General features: G+C 31.2%; 1 protein-coding gene and 1 non-coding gene across 2 annotated transcripts in view; one reads left to right on the forward strand and one right to left on the reverse strand.

Annotated features, from left to right (window-relative positions):
• LOC118195053 (kelch-like protein 2) overlaps positions 1-20192 on the reverse strand; it is a 61286-nt gene extending 41094 nt beyond the window's left edge. The window contains exons 1-4 of the mRNA XM_085806621.1: positions 19762-20192; positions 8599-8760; positions 2703-2928; positions 1041-1216 (exon numbers count right to left, since the gene is read on the reverse strand). Coding sequence (XP_085662747.1) covers positions 1041-1216; positions 2703-2928; positions 8599-8760; positions 19762-19772 — 575 coding nt within the window. The 5' untranslated portion in view covers positions 19773-20192. The remainder of the gene's footprint in view (positions 1-1040; positions 1217-2702; positions 2929-8598; positions 8761-19761) is intronic.
• A 214-nt stretch (positions 20193-20406) lies between these two features.
• Positions 20407-20478, forward strand: TRNAW-CCA (transfer RNA tryptophan (anticodon CCA)). The gene has a single exon. It is a non-coding gene; the product is annotated as a tRNA-Trp (tRNA).
• Positions 20479-20996: the final 518 nt, after the last annotated feature.

A 20996-nucleotide genomic window follows, 5' to 3' on the forward strand; every position in this document is an offset into this window, starting at 1 on the left:
TTGATTTAGTTATAGAAAGAACTGAGGCTCAAATGGTTTTTGATATATTTATTTTCCTGACCAGAAAAGCAAAATGTAGTTTTGCAGATTTTGAAAAAAGCATATAGATTTCAGCAGTTAAATGGAACCAGTGGTCAGTGGTAGCCTGCAATTGTCTTATGTCAAATGATGGATCTCAACAGTGTTGGATTCTACCTGAAGAATGGCAGCCAAGTCTTGTTATAGGCATAGCAGATCATCTAGATGGAACCACTGGAAAGCAGTAGCCATTAATCATTCATGTTAGTTCCAGCTGCAAGACATGGTGATGAAAAAAGTCCTGTCCAAATTGGTAAGCTAAAGATTTTATGACTAACTTGATAAAAAGCAATGAACTGTGCTTCCTTGTAGCATTATCTCTGATATATGAATTTTAGTTTTGCCATATGGACTGTTATCTTTACAAATGCTCAAAAAAAAAAAAAAAAAAAAAAAGACTCCTTAAAATTTTAATGTTAAATGCAAGTCTTGGTCTACATGTAAGTATCCCTTCAATCTCAATAACTCAAAAAAGGAGGTTTGAGGCACTTTATAATTATATTTCATAGAGTTAGCTGCATTGGTCACATTAAACCAAACTTCTTAAAGCAAACTGTAAGGAAAAATGCCACAGGCTCTACAAGTACCATGGAGAACTATAATACAGAAAAAGAAAGTCATTGTGAAAAACATTTTAAATCTCACAAAGACGTATTCCAAACTGAGATGAAACTTAGCCAAAAAGCAAAGGGTAACACATATTTTTAACATAATGCAGTCATTTTGAAAACAATAAATGTTACTTATCCATAATGCACACATTTCACAATTTAACAATTTTACCACATTTATCATTTTCTTTTATCCTCTTAAAAAACAATAGATTAAGGTTCAGTTTTAATATATTTTTGATAAATAAGACTATTTCTTTGGCTGTTTGATGTTTAAAAAATATACATTTCTTACGTTCACTTAACTTTTAAAAATAAAATATGAAACACAAAATTTACACCAATACTTACACAAAATGCTGCTCGGTATAGGAATCTGCATAATTCAGCAACTCTAAGCAACCATGAAGGTCTGCAAATGCACGAATACCAAGGCAGTTGGAAGGGTGTAGCTGACCTTGTAAAAACTCACAACACGCATCCCGAACATCTGTCAGTTGTAAGAGGTGAGCAGCAGGTAAAAGAACCTAGCATTTAACAAACAAACTAGCATAAGGAGAATGAAATTATCAGTATTATACAAAAATTATCAAATTTTAATTGCTTAGTATTTAGTATTTTTAAGTAAACTCGCTTGGTCAAATAAGGGGAGACACAAAGAGATAGGTCTACTTTTAGTTGAACTGCTTTGAGGCATTTTTAAAGGAAACACTGACTTAGATTATGCATAAAGAAAATTATGAAAAGCAGTATGACCAACAACATAGAAAATCAATCTTGGGATAAAACTATTGTTCAATAATTTTACAGAAGTTACAGATGACAATATTGTTTAAAAACAATTTAAAAATTTAAATGTTCATGATATACATAATTTAGTACATATCAATGTAATATTGTTTGTATATATTTTTACATAGCTATAATTTCAGTAAACCCTCTTGCAGAAAATGCTTCCTTAAGACAACTATCCTGAAAGTGACAGGCTTTGCAAAAACATCAGTATTCAATATGGACTTTCCAAGACAAACATCTTTACAGAAACGAAAATTATTTTTAACCTCAGATACCGACAACTTTGATAACTTCAGCTCACAACTTTAATAAAATGTCCTTTGGACCAAACTGAGACCTTCAAATAATATTTGAAATTAACTATTTCAAAAGTGTCTGAAGCCTTTTAAGAGAAATTGTAACAAAAATCATTACTATTAAAAAGTGCTATGTTTTAAATTTCGGTACAAAAAATTACGAAACATACAAAAAATAAGAAACCTTACGAAATAAAACATATTTTCTGTTTCTAAATGTATCATTATCAAAGTATTACTGCTCTCTTTTGACTTTTATTTTCAGAACGTTCTTTTATGTAGGACAAAACACTGTAGTTTTCATCAATCAAAAAGAATATAAAATTTTAAATAATCTTGCATTTTAACAAAAGTAGCCGAGTAAAAGTTATCACAACATTTTCAGATATGGACTTAATATTCCCTTTTAATGGTCAAACTTTATATTTCCATCATTTTAAAATGCCATGTTATTTAAATATTGAAATAAATTTAATCACACTAAACCTAAATTTACCTAAAGCTATAATTAATAATTAAATATTATGCAACTTTAAAATAAAACAAATAAGTAAATAAAAATAAGATTTTAAATTAAAATTGATAATTTCCATGTTTAGGAAAACTTTACAATAGATAATGAAGCAAAGACGCAGAATAAGATTGTAGATTAACAAAGAAAAAAATTATCTAAAATGCTAAAATAAATCTGTTTTAATAGACACAAGTCAAAAGAAGCATGCAAATGAATTTTGAAATTTTTTGTTTCATTACTTAAGACAGATGTAAAGAAAATTGTAATAACCAATTTTCTACTAACATGAAATTGCAGGAAAAATATTAACATCCTGTTTGCAGTAGTTAATTTGAAATTAAGAGCTAATAAAAATTTATAATAATACAAATATATAAGAGAGAATGCAAAAAGATAATTAATAATAACCTGAACATTATCTTCAGTGACTTGTATTTCAGAAGAATACACATAATCTACTAAAAGTTGCAAAGCTTGTCCATCAACACCTTGTATAGTAATCTTTTCTGCTTTGCTTTCAGTAAAACTTGTGAACATAGCATAAAAATAAGGACTGCAAGAAGCTAACACCATCTTATGTGCAGCTATTTCAACTCCATCAGCCACTAAAGTGACATCACACAACAGGTTTTGTCTGAAAATGCAATTAAAAATATTAAATATATAACTTTTGATTTTTAGTTATGCAGTATGTTAATTTTTAGTAATTTTCTACCTACAAATTAAATGTTGCAAACAGAAGTAATCTAAGAACTCAAAGTTTACAATATAATTTAGAAAACAGTTTACAAATATAACTGTAAAAAATTATATTTTTACATAAATGTAAGATATTTTTTCTTTGTCTGCATCCTCCCAATGTCATCACTCATCAGAACTGCGATGTTTTTCTCAATGTCATCACTCGTCAGAACTATGATGTTTTTAATAAACCAATAGTTATCCAAATCCAATAATAATGGTAACATATGACTCACATGTGTTTGCGGTTTTACATATTTTATATTTAATATCACCTTATTGTTATGCTTTCTTCTTTTCTCCGGGCTAGTGCTTTTTTATTTTTAAGTCTTTATAATTTGTAGCGGGACTGTGGAGTTTGCCAGCTGATGGCAAGATTGCCACTCAAACAAGAGAATGAAATTCCCTAACTTTTCCAGATGTGTTTTAAGAAAATTACAGTCTATTAGTGTAGTGTGTGTAGGCTGTGCTGAGAGGTAAGTTAATTATAGTACCATTTGAAAACACAAAAATTTCCAATTACATATGACATATATATATATATATCCCACAAAGCATTTATTATAGCTATAATAAGAGTTCTTTTCTGCACTGAAGATTGAGATTAGATTCTGCTAAATCTATATCAAAAAATGTCTTTTTTTTTTTTTTTTCTTTTTTTTTTTTAAGACATTTTGCAGCTTAAAGAAAGAAAGAAATCTATTTCATGATATTTTAAAATAAATTCAGGTATTTCATATTTATTTAGCAGTGTACATAAGCAAAAAATATGTGCATTAAATTTCATGATGGTATGTTATACTGCTAGAATTAGTTTCAAGAGTATGACAGAGAAAATTGCCTAAAATTTGAAAGTAATATTAACTAATAATAAATAAATTTAGGTGGATGAAGCCACATTAAATGATAAAGTTAAAATAAAGTTAATTACCTAAAGATTAAAAGTTGAATTACAATAATCAATGATATTTTGGCTAATATAGTATATTAAATGGTTAGTCTTGATAACAGATTACTATTTTTTTATTTTACTGCAAAGTGACAAATAAGGCATTTATTAAAAAAAAAAAAAAAAAAAAAGGTTTTTAAAAGATTTTGTGGTAAAATCCTAGCATACGGTACAGCCTCGGCACCATTTTGAAAATTGTCAGCAACACCAAAATGACTCATATACTGCTCATCATAAAATGTCCAGTTTAAAACTCATCACAATGTCGCCAAATCCTGTGTGTACCGTATCGTAGAATTAAACAGATTTTTTTTATATACGAGAATGGGAAGGTATTTTCTTTTGCTCAACATAGAATGTACAAGTGTATGCGAGTCTCTCGATTCTCAAAGTTACTAGAAACTTGCTTTGCCTTTCTAAAAGACATTCTGATTGGAGCTGCGAAAACTGGCTCTACGGTAGCTACCCGAATAATACTTACACCATACATAATTCGCCAAGAAAGTGACCACTTCCAACCTCTGTGCAAAAATCTTTTTTGGAGGGATCACTCTATGAAATTCCCTGACTTTTCCAGATTTTGACTAAAGTATTTAAATTCCCTGACATTTTTGGTCAAGTTTCGAATTCCTTGACTTTTCAGGTAGCGTTGGCAACAATGTGATGGGAAAGGAAACATTGTGTTCCTTTATAAATATGGTGATCTGTCCAACATCGGAAGAACGCAAAAATTCACACTGTTTATGAACAGAACAGTGCCTGTACACCATAAAGATAGCAAAAGAAAAATTTTCTGGCAATAAGTCAGCAACTTTTCATGGGAATATGAACAATCAGAAAGTATGAAATAAATATTTTGCACTAAAATTCATATTTTTACGACATGCACATGTTCGATAAAGGGTTAATAAAATTTATTCTCAGCAAAAGAAATATAACAGAACAATGGAATTTTCCTCAGAGATATTCATACAAGTACACAATATCATTCAATATAATCAGTAGTTATACTCCAAACAAAGAAAAACGTTAGAATAAACACAATGCAAAGAGAAAGCTAATCCGATCTCAAGCTGAACTCACAAAAATAACAGCAGCAGCTAACTAAACAACTGAGCTGGGATGTCTCTCTCTGGCATTTTATAGCTTTCAATCGGTCGCAAGAAATTTCTGGTAATTTCTTTGCTTCTCTAGTTTTTGGAAACCAACAATAGCATGAAATTATGGTTACAGCTACCACAGTAGTCAATAACATTTATTCAATTTCAATACAAATTTAAGAGATACACACTTTCAATGTCCACTCCAAATATTTGCGTGTTCCTATATTTTTACTTTTCCAGCGTAGCTTTCTCTTAAAAGTTGTCATGCACTGCATCGCATGGGAAAATAAAACTATTTTAATTAGAATTCTACTAAAATTAGCTATCTAAACACAAAATTTGTAACACTATATTTTGAAGACCTCAGCAAAAGTACTTAGAATTTTATGCAGCTAAGTCCATATGACAACAACTGCATCAACAAAACACCGACTCTGATGATACCATGAAGCTCAACATAATTTCCAGTCGAATTTGTACTGGTAATGTTACAAAGGCATTGGTAAAAGTGCAGAATAGGCTGCATCAACAAAGTTCAGTAGGAGGAGCTGTTTGACATTCTTAAATGGGTGGGACTAAGCTTATGACGTCACAATGCAGTCTCGCATTTACACTACGTGTACTTTCTATTTTCTCTTAAAAATAACAATAATAAATTGTTTATTATTGTAAATTGATATCAAATTCTTTACTTTTAATTTATATTTATAACATTTAAGCTTAGGTGTTACTGATAATAAGTATAATAAATTGTTTATATTTAAAATTACCATGATACAGTGAGCGAATTCTACCAATTATTAAAACGATAAACAACGTCACAGTCTCTAATACTTGTAGAGCTTCAATATTTTCAAAGATTTTTATTAAATTATTATTATTATTTTTTTTATACAAATAAAATAATTTTTTTTAAAATTTAAATTCATATTGTGGAACATTTCAATTTTATAATTTTTACAAATTACCTTCTTGCTACGTAACGACATAATTCCTTACATACCAATAATTAGGCAATTTTCATTATTTCTAAAAATTTTAAACTTTACATTAATAAAAAAAGAAGAATATTTTTTATTGCACATGAACATCATTACACAGCTTTCATATCAGTTTCTAAAATTCCTAAATCACGCCATATTCTGTGTACGCATGCTAGAATTCTACGCATTAATAAATAAAAAAATCTAATTTCTCAGAATGAAAGAAAATAACATAATAAAATAAATACTACAAACTTCAAACACTAAGCAATGCTTCACATACGCACACACACACATATTATCAATGAACTCATATTATCAAGTGCAATTACGATACCAAACACTACGTATTAAAATATGAGGTAAACGTTACTTCAAGAGTTAAAGTTAACAATTTTGCTACTGTTGAGTAGATCATCGGACTATCAATATATGTAAGTCGGAAAGCGTTATAAACATATCAAAGCCAAAAAATTAAAAATACAATTTAAATGAAAAATGACGTCTGAAATATAATTCACAAATAAAACAACAATACAAATTTAAAATACACTAACGATATGTTAAACATTGCACATAAATAAAGTTACATTACTGCTTGGCATCACACACAACCTTGTTTTCTCTTCTACACAACGATCAGAATTCGCTCGAAAAACATCAAAGAATTCCACAAACTCGGTGTCCATGTGCTCATCCATCTATTTTCACTTAAAAGTAAAATCAGAGAATTGCTCAAACTCGGCATTGCGCACCACATTGACTTTGACCATGTGCACATCGATCCATTTTCACTTAAAAAAACATCCCAGAGTTGCACAAACTCGGCATTGCGCACAACCTCGGGATTGCGCACCACATTGGCTTTGCCCATGTACACATCGATCTATTTTCACTTAAAAAATCCTAGAATTGCACAAACTCGGCACTGCGCACCACACTGGCTTAGCCCATGTGGACATCTATCTATTTTCACTTAAAAAAACATCCCAGAATTGCACAAACTCAGCATCGCGTACAACCTCGGCATTGCGCACCACACTGGCTTTGCCCATGTACACATCGATCTATTTTCACTTAAAAAATCCCAGAATTGCACAAACTCGGCACTGCGCACCACACTGGCTTTGCCCATGTGCACATCGACCTATTTTCACTTAAAAAAATCCCAGAATTGCACAAACTCGGCATCGCGCACAGCATTGGCTTTGCCCATGTGCACATCGATCAATTTTCACTTTTAAAAAAAATCCCAGAACTGCATAAACTCGGCATCGTGCACAACCTCGGCATTGCGCACCACATTGGCTTGCTCATGTGCACATCGATCTAGTTTCACTTAAAAAACATCGCAGAATTGCACAACCTCGGCATTGCGCACCACATTGACTTTACCCATGTGCACATCAATCTATTCTCACTTAAAAAAATCCCAGAATTGCACAAATTCGGCATTACGCACCACATTGGCTTTGCCCATGTGCACATTGATCTATTTTCACTTACAAAAACATCGCAGAATTGCACAAACTCGGCATTTCGCACCGATCTATTTTCACTTAAAAAATCCCAGAATTGCACAAACTCGGCATTGCGCACCACACTAGCTTTACCCATGTGCACATCGATCTATTTTCACTTTAAAAATCCCAGAATTGCACAAACTCGGCATCGCGCACAGCATTGGCCTAGCCCATGTGCACATCGATCAATTTTCACTTAAAAAAACATCTCAGAGTTGCACAAACTCGGCATTGCGCACCACTTAAAATCGTCTATATGTCTCAAAACCGTCTCTCTACTAGTTTCATATTTGTTCCACAAATTGGGCACTTATACGATATTGCAATCAAACTTTTCTCCATACACCACTCAATAACGCTTTTTGCGTCTTAGCTCCAACTGATTAAAAAAATCCAGATTCAGATACTCATCCATTCTGCAATAAGCATCGATTTTGACACCCTCATCAATAATCAAAATATTCTTTAAGCAAAAGAATTCTTTTCTGTATTTTCAGAAGTTACGGTTATAATTTTTAACTCATGCATTCAATATTTTCAATCATTTGGTAATGATCGTTTTCTATCGTTTGGTATCTTAATAATACATTTGTCAGAGATACTAATTCGTTGCATTAAATGCTAACACTACCACACACCACACAAAAGTAGATTTATAATTAAAATAATCTCACGCAGAACATTATAAACCTACCATTTCAACTCAGTTAAAACTTCATTTAAGTTTTCTTTAAATACGAAGCGATAGCATACTTATAACTTGTTTTTAAGGAGAGGCGTAACCAATATTACGTCATAAAAAGGCGTGTCCAAGCATAAGAAGTAAACACAGCATCGACTGATGCAGCCTATTCTGCGATTTAGCCAAGGCATTTTACAATAAACATTTTTATACTACAAACTGTATGTGAATGTTTTGCAAATTAACTTGATAGTTCAAATAATTTACCATATTCGTATAATTACAAATAATAATAAAATTTAATTAATGAAATATATGCTCACTTTCTTAAGATATTCATAACCTCAAATGCTTTTTGTGTATGTTGAGAGTTTTTATATGGCGGTTTGTCTGCACAACAAGTATCAGTGGATGCCATGGCAGAAGTTCCTCGGGAACGAGACAATTCCATTTTCCGTGGTTTTGCATCTTCTAGCTCGCCAATGCTGAATAAAAAGAGAAATAAAATTTTAAATATATAATAGTTATTTATTTTATGAATTACAGTGAAACAGCACAGATACACTAACAGAGAAAGACAAATGCTAAGGAGAAGACAGTGTTAAAAGGTTTTAAATGAGTTTTTTTGTTAATTATCCTCGATTAAATTACTGAATGAATAGTCAGTTGCCTTCAGTTATAAATAATTTATTAAATTCATAATATAAATTTTTATATAAGAATAATTAATTTTACAGTTAATAATTTAACATACATTTTTTAGCATCAGAGTAGATAAAATTTTCAGAATTTAGATATTGTATGGCTTGCACATGCAGCAAAAATCCTAGTATGGGCTTAAGTCAGCATGCATACCATTTAGCGAATTTTATGGATATTAAGTACAATATCTGAAATTTCTGGTGTCATACATATATAAAAATAACACAGGTAGATACCTTATCTATATCTTGTAAATTATATATCACAATCACAACACAAACCTTTTTGAATAGGCAATGGTTGTGCGGTAAGAGCACTAAGCATTGGTAGATTGACCTGGGTTCAAATCCTGGCAAATGAGCTGACTGCATGAGACTTTTCGGTACTTTTCCGTTTTGCCGGCGCAGGCGTAAAGTTTCCAATAATGGTACAACTGGTTCTAAACGGAATATCCTCATTGGTAACCTTTTACGCCTCATTTTCAAAACAAGTCACTGTCATTTCTTATCAGATTGATTGTCTCTCTTTCAATACTGGCATACAACTACATAGAATTTTTACCAGATAGTTCAATTTTATGCCCTAAGGCCATTCGCTATAAAAAAGCTATAAAAATGATAAACATGATCAGCCAAATATATCCACTTGCACAGTAGGACAATGATCAGGAATTTAGGGTTTGCATATAAAAAACAAAAATGCCACTCAGTTTTGATTGAACATGACGACACTTAATATTAGAAGCAGATATATCTATGAGCTATAAAAAAATGTTGTGCACAGAAAATGAAAATTTACTATACAGTGAAGCCTGGGTAATTTCTGAGCATTCTAAATCAAAAATTTGGCAGGATACAACAATACAAAGTGCTAAGAGAGCCTTTTTTAATGACCTTTCAACATGTTTGGTTGCTCTCTCAGGAAAAAGATGACAATGCATAGTTTATCATGCTGGTAACAAGACAGATTTACGCCTGAAACATGGAATATATTCAAAGAGTAAAAAATAAATAAATAAATAAGTAAAATAAAAAGAAAGGAGATTATCATGGGAAAATGAACACAGAATAATATGAAAACTGGTTTCAAAAAACAACTTTGCAACATAATAGTAGTACAATTGTGCTAGATAATGCATCAGCACTTCATATGAAAACTTTTGTCTTTAAGTATAACAGAAGCAGACATTTATCTTCAGCTGGCACAGAAAAAATATTCTTTGGGAAGCTGATATGTTGAATGTAGAACTTTCAGTCATTGTTTCTAAGAAGTGTATCATACTGATGCTGCAGCTGCTGAAGGCACATATACTTTGCTCTATTTACCACCATATTACTGTGAACTGAATCCATACAGAATAATCTGAGAAAGGTATGTAGCATTTAAAAACAAAAATTTTCAAAAAGTCTATAAATTGATTGAAAAAAGGATCAATATCATAACTCCTACAGAACGGACTAAAAGTGCAAGGGACGTAACAGACAATGCAGAAACCGTCTGTTAGAGAACACCCTTTGAGTGCATAAAATTTTAACAGTACGTCAGATAGTTCAGATGATAATCTTAGCAAGATTGAATGTCTGAATTAAAAGAAAAGGACATTCCTCAAGGCCACACTGTAAGAATAAAGCAGAACTATAAACATTTATAAATAAAGCTAGCATAATAAACATACAAGCTAGCATAATAAATACACACCATCCCTTAGAAAATCCACCAGGGAAGTGTCCTATCACAGGCTGAGTGGTTAATACTGCTGACTATAGGGAGTTTGACCTGATTTTGAATCCAAGCAAACAGGCTGGCTTCATGGTTGGTTTTTCTCATGTGCAACATATATATAAGAGTTTTCTTTAGAGAGTCCTCGACAAATGCATCTTGTGCTTTGCCACATTCAAATCTTTAAATACGTTCATACATTTCTGAATATCCCAATTACAGTACCATTCTTTTTTACATACACAAAATAATTTCCTATTTGCGCATGCATTTTGCATCAACATAAATTAAAAGTTTCTAAATCATATGCTGAAAAATGCAAGTAAATATAAATGAATAAATGCAATATAAAATTAATATATGCAAGTAAATATGATATACAATACAAAGTCCGAAATCCGGACGTCCATTATCTAGTATGATCTAATATCCGGACCTCAAAACCACCAACAAAGTTTTCCTCGTATGCTACGCATGTGCATTCGATTCACACCTCCATGTATAATTAAACATCTGGAGAGTCCCGACTGTTAATTTCACTTCAACACTAAATAAAATGCCTTGTTATTGAAGAAACAATCATTTTAGCATAATTTAGCCATCAGTAATTTGGCTCTGTTGCTGCATATGTGCTTTGGCACACATCTCAAACTGAAACATTCCACATAGAAACAGCATTGATCTGATGCCAACCTGGCAAATCATTATTTATTATACTTCAATTTCATCACTGCATGTTTATTAAAAAAAATGACAACTTGAGTAATAACTCATGTAGCAATGCCTAAACAATTTTTTTCTGTTAGTAATTGAATAATAAAGGAGTATGGTAACCTTTTGTGTTGATGATGAGAGTTTTTAATCGCTTGGCGATGATTACAGATTTAAATGTGCTAAAAAATGTTGTTACCAAAAATTTCTTTCCATATGCTAAAAATAGATTTTATTGATGATACTCATAGACCCAAAGATTAGCGTCAGGCGGTAAGATATGTAGCGCCAGCCCTCAATAAGGCTTAAGTATATGTGAGAATCTATTTATTCAGAAGTCTGATAAGCCTTAAGCATGTGCAAGAAACAGATGTAAGTACAATAAATAACTAATACAATTCAGGCTTAATTGTCTAAATGTGTGATAGAAGCAAGATAAAATTTAATGGAACAACTTGTCGCCAGTTGCCATGATCATGATGCATAGCCAAATATGTATAGTGAAGGATAGCTAAATTTGATGATGATAGTCACTAATTTTAAAGGTTTTCGGATATCGCAAAACAAAAGTGAAATTTTCCAATTAACGGATTTTGTAAAGAAATGTGGAGAAGCGGTAATAAATGAAGATGATATAAAAGAAGTTTTTCATTGTGATGACAGTGCTTCTTAATCATCAATCAATCAATGAATGGCGAAATTTGTAGTATGGCTCTAGATCCAGAAAACGCTGCTACCGATAAGTAAAGAAAGTGACAGAGAAGTTACTGAAAACGAGAAAATTTCGATTGACAAATTAGTCGGAATTCTCCAAACAGCAGTTACAGGACTTCAACAATGTAACTAAACAAGAGATTATGTCTGTCTACAGAATTAAAGAGAAAGTATTAGCGTAAAAAAAACGAAGCAATTTAAACAACTTACATTGAAAAAAATGTTTAATAAGGTAAATAAATAAATATTGAGCTTTTTTCTGTAAATTTTGATACCCTTTAGATCATAAATACTTTTATTTCATATTTTTAATTTTATAATTTCGACATGCTATCTTACTAGATTTAAACTGATGATCTAATATCTGGAAAAATCCCAAATCCGGAATTGTCGAAGTCCTGACAAGTACGGATTTTGGACTTTGTACTGTATCAGGTTTCAAACAGAATGCATTTAGAATTTTTTTTTTTTTTTTTCTCAAAATTCATTCGAGATACATGTTTTAACATTTGATTTGTCATGGATTCATTATAAATAAAATTACATAACTCCACTGTAAAATGTAAAAAGGGGGATCACTTTTATCTTACTTATGCCAGGTATTGACCAAGTTTCTTGTTCCAAATTAAGATATTCTTTTGTTATTGGGATGGAATTTAGGACTGTATGTACGTATGCACTCACATATGCATGTATACATGCTCATTATACACCAGTGTTTCTTAACCTTCCTAGCGAGTCGCACCCCATTGAATCTGAAAATATATCTCCGCACCCCATTGAAAAATGTGTTTTGTGAAACTTATTGTTTATTGAAAAACATTGTACATTTTATATAAATACAAAACAATATAATTTTTATTAATGACTTGTCTGTTGTTGTTTGTTCATTATTATACTGGAGAAGCGAGGTTCCTTTTTTGAAAGACATACGCGTAAGTCAACACTTGCATTTAAGCAATTTCTCGCTTTAGTTTTTATATGCAAAAGTGATGAAAATCCCATTTCGCACAAGTAGGTGGTAGCAAAGGGTAAGAGTAACTGCAGTGCTCTGTTCGCCAACTCTGGATAATGTTGTAACTGCGAACACCAGAATTGTTGCAATTCTAATTCTTCGAATTCCATTTGAACATGTCCACTTGCTCGCATTTCAATAAATTGATCTTTTTTCATATCACTATCATCCATCAAATTTAAATCAAACAGAAATGGATCCAGTATCCATCTCTGAGTTTTGGTAATATTTCCGGTAGAAAAATATCCATTGAATGATTCACTCAATCATCTCAAATGTATTACAATGTCGGGTATAATTGTATTCTTTTCATTTTTCACAATAACAGAATCAAGCAAGGGAAAATTTCCAAAATTCCTCTTTTCTACTCGACATATCCAAATTTCTAATTTTGCAATAAATGAAGATAATTTTTTCACTAGATATTATTATATTTATACCAAATCCTTGCATTGACAGATTCAATTCATTTAAATGGCTAAATATGTCTGCTAAGTAGGCCAGCCTCAGCACTGCATCATTACTCTCAAAATCTTTTACTAAATAACATTTTTGACTAGTCAGTAATTGAATAATTTCCTCATGCAATTCAAAAACTCTGTTAAGCATGCGACCCTTGGATAACCATCATATTTTGGTATGATATAGGAGCACGGTATGATCAGCACCGACTTCTTCACAAAATGTACGAAAAATGCGATGATTAAGCCCTCGCCTTCGGATGTATTTTACTACATTTACTGCTGTAGTTAGATGTTGTTTTAAACTTTCTGGCAATACTTTCAATGCAAGTGCATGACGATGCAACATGCAATGCATTATTATAACTTCCTGTAATTCTCTTTTCATGCGTGAAAAAAATCCTGAATTTTTGCCTAACACTGCTGGGGCTCCATCAGTGAATATTGAGCCAATCACATTCATTGGTAATTGATATTTAGTAAAAAAATCTTTGATGCGATTGAAAACATCAATTCCTCTCGTATTCACCTCCAGTGGCTCACAAAATAGAAATTCTTCTTCCTTCACATACCTGACAAATACCAAAAGTTAGCTACAATTATCAACATCAGTTGACTCATCCAGTTGCATGCTTATTTTTAGTGGATTGATTTTTATGTCTTCAATTACTTGCATTTAAATATCTTCACTGAGAGCTTGTATTCACGATCGTATAATATCATTCGATAATGGAATCTGTTGGATTTTTTTATGCGCTTCCGAATCTAAAACTGTTTTAGCAATAATTAAAGCAGAAGGTTTAATCAATTCTTCAGCGATCGTGTGAGGTTTCTTTTTTTTTTTTTGCACATAAATATGCCACTTGATATGATGCTTCTAATAAAGGTTTATGGAATTGCTGGTCCGCACAATTTTAGGATAGTTCTACTGGTATCAAAGCAAGCCTTCTTTGACTTCAAGCTGTTTATGCTACACGCTTTTTCGCCACTATGCAGATTGTTGAAATGCTCTAATAATTTTGATGATTTGAGATTGCTGTTTGAAAATATCTTGGAACACAAGATGCATTGCAGTCGTTTCATGCCATCTTTTTCGGTTGTGCAGGTAAATCCATAACCGGCATACTTATCGTTCCATTGTCTTTTTTTTTTTTTGACATAGTTGGGTTCACTATAATCGATTTAATTATTTAGAAATAATGTAATATAATATATATAATGTTCTTACGTTTGTAATATCACTAAATCCTATTCGGCTTGAACGGGCAATTAAGAACGTATTAGTCTCAAGAGGTTTCTGGACAAGTCAGAATACACAATACACATGTCGCAGACACAATAGTTGACTCGACTCAACCTAACACAGGCGCAGTAGATGCAGATACAAATCTGTGAATCCGTAGATTCCATTGGAGTAGCACATATTGAACTCAACGCATGCGCAAACTGTGATAACGTTCTCTGCTTGTATTCCCACAAAGTTTTTTCTTTTCTCCATCACCTAGCTGCCTGTTCGCGTTCGTTTGTAGTGTTTCATGCCTTTTTGTAGCGTAGTGCATACGCCCAATGGCACCGGCTCTCTCCTGTGTCTTTTGCCAATAAGTGAGCTAGGTGCTTCCAATTTTTATGAGCTTCAATATTAGGGACACTATTGCAGATTTCAAATATTTTATTATAAGAAATTTAATAAATGATATTTAATAACTTTTATGGTTAGGTAGGGGCTTTTCCCGCACCGCCAAAAATACATTCCTGCACCCCCAGAGGTGCGGCCACCCACGGTTAAGAACCACTGTTATACACACATGCATAAATACATACATTTCTGAATCCACTCATGATAACAGAAGAGTACCCAACTTAAGATTAATTTATGAAAGAGAATTTATATATAATTAATTTCATACATAAATATCATAAATCTAATTTGTTAGTTGTTGAAAATTTTTGTTCTTTGTTCTCTTTTCTGTTTTCTTTCTTTCTTTATTTATTGTTCTTTGTTGCCCCATGCACTCCCTTTTACCACTGCTAGAAAAATCATCCCTCCCTCCTTTTCTAAACTTGAAAAATAAATACATGTATTTATCTACATTTAGATGATTTTTTAAACATGTTTTATGAATTAAACAATAAAAAGTGTAGAAAATGCTGATTACTCCAAAAACTCAAATAAAAGTAGTTTTTTTATACTTGTAAGCAAACTAAATACTTACAGCAAAATAAAGGCTGATCACATCCCCTCCCCTGAAACTATCATGGAGGTAGGAAAGGAAGGAGGGGCCAACCGGCACTAGAAGTGAAGCACTGCTTTGAAGCTTGGGTCACCAGATGGGCTGTTCTTTGTTTACATTCAGAAGCTCGCTTGACAGGGTTCTGATAGTATTTCGACACACGAAAGTTCCATACAAATCGAAAAAGGGACACTTTCACATGAAAGAAACATTCATAGTGTGATGGATAATAGCAATTTGAATAGTTTAGTGACATTTATGCAAAAATCACATCTTGGTTATTTTTCGATAACTAACAACAGCGATTTTGATTATGAATTTGTTTTATAAAATTCTAAGCTGTTGAACTACAAAAATATAGATTTTAAGAAAAATGTTATGCTTAAAGAATGAAAAATACCTTACAGTACATTTAAAATTGTGTACGTCTTTCGATGCCCTTGATAGAGTATTCGCTACTTTTATTTTATTTTCCAAATGCCAAAATGTTTTAAATAAAACAAATTTTTTTCACATCCATATATTACTGTAACATGTACCTTTTAAAATTTTTTAGAGGAGATGCTTTACTGCTGCTCATTTTAAATTCATTGTTTTAATTTTATATATCTGAAAAATAATCACTTTGGGGTTACACGTTTTACTTATTTGGGTTAATTAAAAATAAAATTACCATTAAATACTGCAATCCTCGTCAAAATTAATAAATATACACACAGATATGCCAATAAGTTAGCTTTCCCTTGATTTGGAACCACACATTTGTGTAAAATTATGTACAGTTTTACACAAATGTGTGGAACAGAAGAGGGATACATTTGCGAATTTGGCAGAAGTACCATTTGCGGTCAAGATGATGTGACCATGTGAACGAGCTACATCATCAAGACAGCTTATTAAGAATTTGAAAATAGGGTATAGGGTAATCGACGGAGGTGAAAACATTAGTATATCCTGCCAAAGGAGGTCCGATCATGAATGGTCCTCTTATTGATTCCAGATTGTTAAATGTTTCCCACGCAAGTCTTTTTTTCTCGGAAATTCAAGTTTTATGCTGGCTTCTTAACATATGCAGGTCAAGACACAATAACACGCCGAATAAATACTAATTCAGAAGTCGAACAACAAAAATCAGCGTTATACCTACAAAATTTTCACAGGACTAGTTTCGATGGTTTTACCGAACCATCATCTTCAGCTGCAAAACCGCAAATGAACAAGATAGGAAATAATGATTAGATAAGAAAGCCTGGACAAGAATAAGCAAGTGGCGCCATCTGTTGGCGAAACCAGAACTAAAACATAATTTCTCTAAAGGCCGAAGGCAAATTTGGATTGGAATTAGGATCGTTAACTAGAACAGAAAGATTTTTATGAATGTGAAATGCCTCTAGAAAATCCAGTTCTCCAATGGAAGATGTTTTTTGAATAATTTTGGCAGCAGAAAAATTGAATTGATTGTTGGTCCGAAAATCACACTTTCAATTTTTCTGCTGCCAAAATTATTCAAAAAACATCTTCCATTGGAGAACTGGATTTTCTAGAGGCATTTCACATTCATAAAAATCTTTCTGTTCTAGTTAACGATCCTAATTCCAATCCAAATTTGCCTTCGGCCTTTAGAGAAATTATGTTTTAGTTCTGGTTTCGCCAACAGATGGCGCCACTTGCTTATTCTTCTCCAGGCTTTCTTATCTAATCATTATTTCCTATCTTGTTCATTTGCGGTTTTGCAGCTGAAGATGATGGTTCGGTAAAACCATCGAAACTAGTCCTGTGAAAATTTTGTAGGTATAACGCTGATTTTTGTTGTTCGACTTCTGAATATGCAGGTCATTAAATTATTTATAAATGTATTTGAAATGAAGAATTTATTCACTTATAAACAACTGTGAAGAAATCTAATTATTAAATGTATCTAATTTATAATGATTATAAATGTTATCTAAATATATAATAACCTTAATAATGAATTGTAAACATAAATTGAAATCCTGTTGACGTATTGGAAAGCAATCTGTTAAAAGGTATTGTAAAGCAACTGCTATGAGATGCGCACTTAAGAACGTAATAAAGAGTTTTGGAATATGTATTGTTGAAATGAAGGGTAAAAAAAAATCTGATATGTATAATTAAGAGAATTATTCCCCTTGCATTTTATAATACTCAGTTACAAGTTTTAAATAATGCTTTAAAAAAAAAAAAAAAAACTTATTTTATTCCCTTTCAGAAATGTTCAGAGACAGTCAAGTACTATTTAAAGTATTTTGCTAATTCCTAATAATTCTCTAATTTAAAATTGACTTACATTTTTTGATTTAAAAGATGCCTCAGAAGCCAAAAAATCATGTCATATTTAAGAAAGTATTTTAGGAAGAAGCTCTATAAATATAAAAGAAATAATGCATAATTTTAATATTACAATAAACTTTGATCTTAATTTTTGTACCTTAACCGAATAAAATCGAATTACCTTAATTTTGTTTTCTAATGTAATTAACGAAAACTTGGGAAACTATTTCATTCAAATTAAACCATTCTGAGAAAACTGTCCTGTGAAAAGTATAACATTTAATTCTGTTCAGAATGAAATGTTGTAGAAAAAGAAAATATATACATTTATATGTATATTTACGACGTAATTAGAAAATATTTACATCCAAAAACGTCAAATCCCATTGAACTCAATGGTAAATGACCCAACGTTTTGGTCACCACATAGGGATCGCTGTTGCTTCAGAGCAGGGTACGGGAGAAATTTGTTTAGGGCTACTCCATCTTACTTCCTACCTCCATGGAAACTATGAATTTCCCCCTCAGAGAGAAATCCCATTTGATGGCTATATAGATTAAAAGCTATGATGCAAGAGAAAGCTGGTCTATCATTTATCATACGCTAATTCAGTATTAAAAGTAAGTCACCAAGTAAGCATTCTTCAATAGTTACAAGTTAATTTCAAAATTACTCTTTTACAAAATATTACTACCTCCAGCATATGGTATAAACTGCCAAAGGAGTTATTTTATTCCCTTTCAATAAATGTACACAATTCAATACTTTTAAATGTGTTTTAACCCTTAATATATCTTGACTTAAATTTGCACAATATTTTTTTATATTAAAGAGTCTTTAACTTAAATATTATAATATAATATGCTATTATTATTATACTATATATCATAAATATTATGCTAATGTATTTTAATACACAGAAGTAAAATGTTTTTCAAAATGGAAATTAATTTTACCCAATAAGGAATATTATTAGAATAAAATTCTGAGGTATTTATCTCTAGCACATCAAACAGTAATTCTAACTGAATACATGGTTACAATGATCCAAGGAAAATAAAGTATTCAGAAAAATTTAAACAAAAGTAAAGATAAAACTTAGAATCTTCAAAAATAAAAACATGCTATATGTACTTTGAATACGATGACTGAAATCTAATCACTTGGAATTCAAAAAGTTACCATTTTTACCGTACTTCTCTACAAAAAGTGCTCTAAAAACATTTCTTTTGAAAGCATCTACCAATAGCAGAATGAAATTAACATAATGACATAGATTGCTAGGCAATGCAATCTTCTAAATTCAGCTGGTTCAGTACACGGAAGTAAACGAAAACAATTATAACTGAAACATAAAAGCTGTTTGTTTACACATAAAGTAGGCAAGAAACAGAGGATGTTAAATAACGTATGCGTTCATGTATACGCATAAAAGCTACTTGAAAATTATCACACATACATTTATCAATAATTCTATCATAGTTATTAATTATTATATTATTAACTTAATATAATATCAAGTACACTAAAAGAAGCTCAGTAATGAACATATTCTAACAAGGTACTTTTCAGAATGGAAACTATTGTAAACTGTACAGAATTTTCGAAAGAAAGCACTTGATGAAAGCAAATAAACTTACCAACTAGACATCGCTAAGAAAATGTAAAAACGTTATTGAATAACAATCTTCTCACTCCGTCATCCATAAATATCTCGTTAAACTTGACCTACCGGTGTCGTCGATAGCAGTCTGCTCTAACGAACAACCATCGCATTTATCATATTTTTTTTTTTTTTTTTCCCTCGAACAACTTACATTGCTTTTTAGTTTCGGACTGAAAACCTGGAAGTATACTTAAATACCATACATATTTACTATTTATCGTTGCCACTTTTGATATTGTTTTTCAAAATTAATAACATTATCAAAAGACGAAACAATATGCTATTTCTAATTCATTTTTATAAATCACTCCAGCTATGTCACGATAGTATTCAAATAATTCAGTAAGGAAGAATCAAAACTGGAACAGCAGATGAACCATTGTCTGAGACGAGTACATACCGTTGCTAGGAGCTCTCAACTAAAATTAAACCTACCAATAAAATAATTCAAGAAATTTAAAGAAAAATGCCCTTTTCGTCCAGAATTAATATCAAAAAATTAAATTTGAATAAAATGAATAATTTCCACCCTATATAATTTCCTTCCAAAATAAAATGTATTAAAAAAAAAAGGGTCATATAAAATTGTTTATATACACTAAATAGTTCCTTGTATACGGGCCTGGTGGCGCAACGGTAGCGCGTCTGACTCCAGATCAGAAGGTTGCGTGTTCAAATCACGTCCGGGTCAGTTTTGTATTTTTTACGTAAGGAACGTAAACAATTATTGTATTTACTTAAATAATTACTCAAAAATTTTAAATATTTCACTGCTTTTTATAATTTGCTATATGCACCTTAATTAATAATTATAATATTAAAAAAAATAGAACAAAATTACAATTATGTAAAAATAATACAATATAAAGAATATTACCATAAAAATAAATAAAAAAAAATCATAACATTCCTTTATAGAACTGTGTATAATAAAATGTGCTTTGACACTGAATTAATTATAAATTACATATTTCATGAATGCATATATATCGGTATATTTTTTTTAATTTGACCTCTACCAATAAATAAAACTAATTTCAAAACATTTAAAAAAATTTTTACGGTATACAGTGAGAATTTTATTACCAAGATTCAAGGCTTAAATTCATTCGGAGCTCATCGTAATCTAATTCGGATTTATCGTAATCTTCGGAATTTTTCAGTGAAATCATATTTTCAACTGAGAACAGCTGAATCTTAAATAAGGCG

This window comes from Stegodyphus dumicola, chromosome 1, assembly GCF_044657685.1.
Source record: "Stegodyphus dumicola isolate Sdum_Otavi_A_Nest chromosome 1, ASM4465768v1".
Taxonomy (NCBI): Eukaryota; Metazoa; Arthropoda; class Arachnida; order Araneae; family Eresidae; genus Stegodyphus; species Stegodyphus dumicola.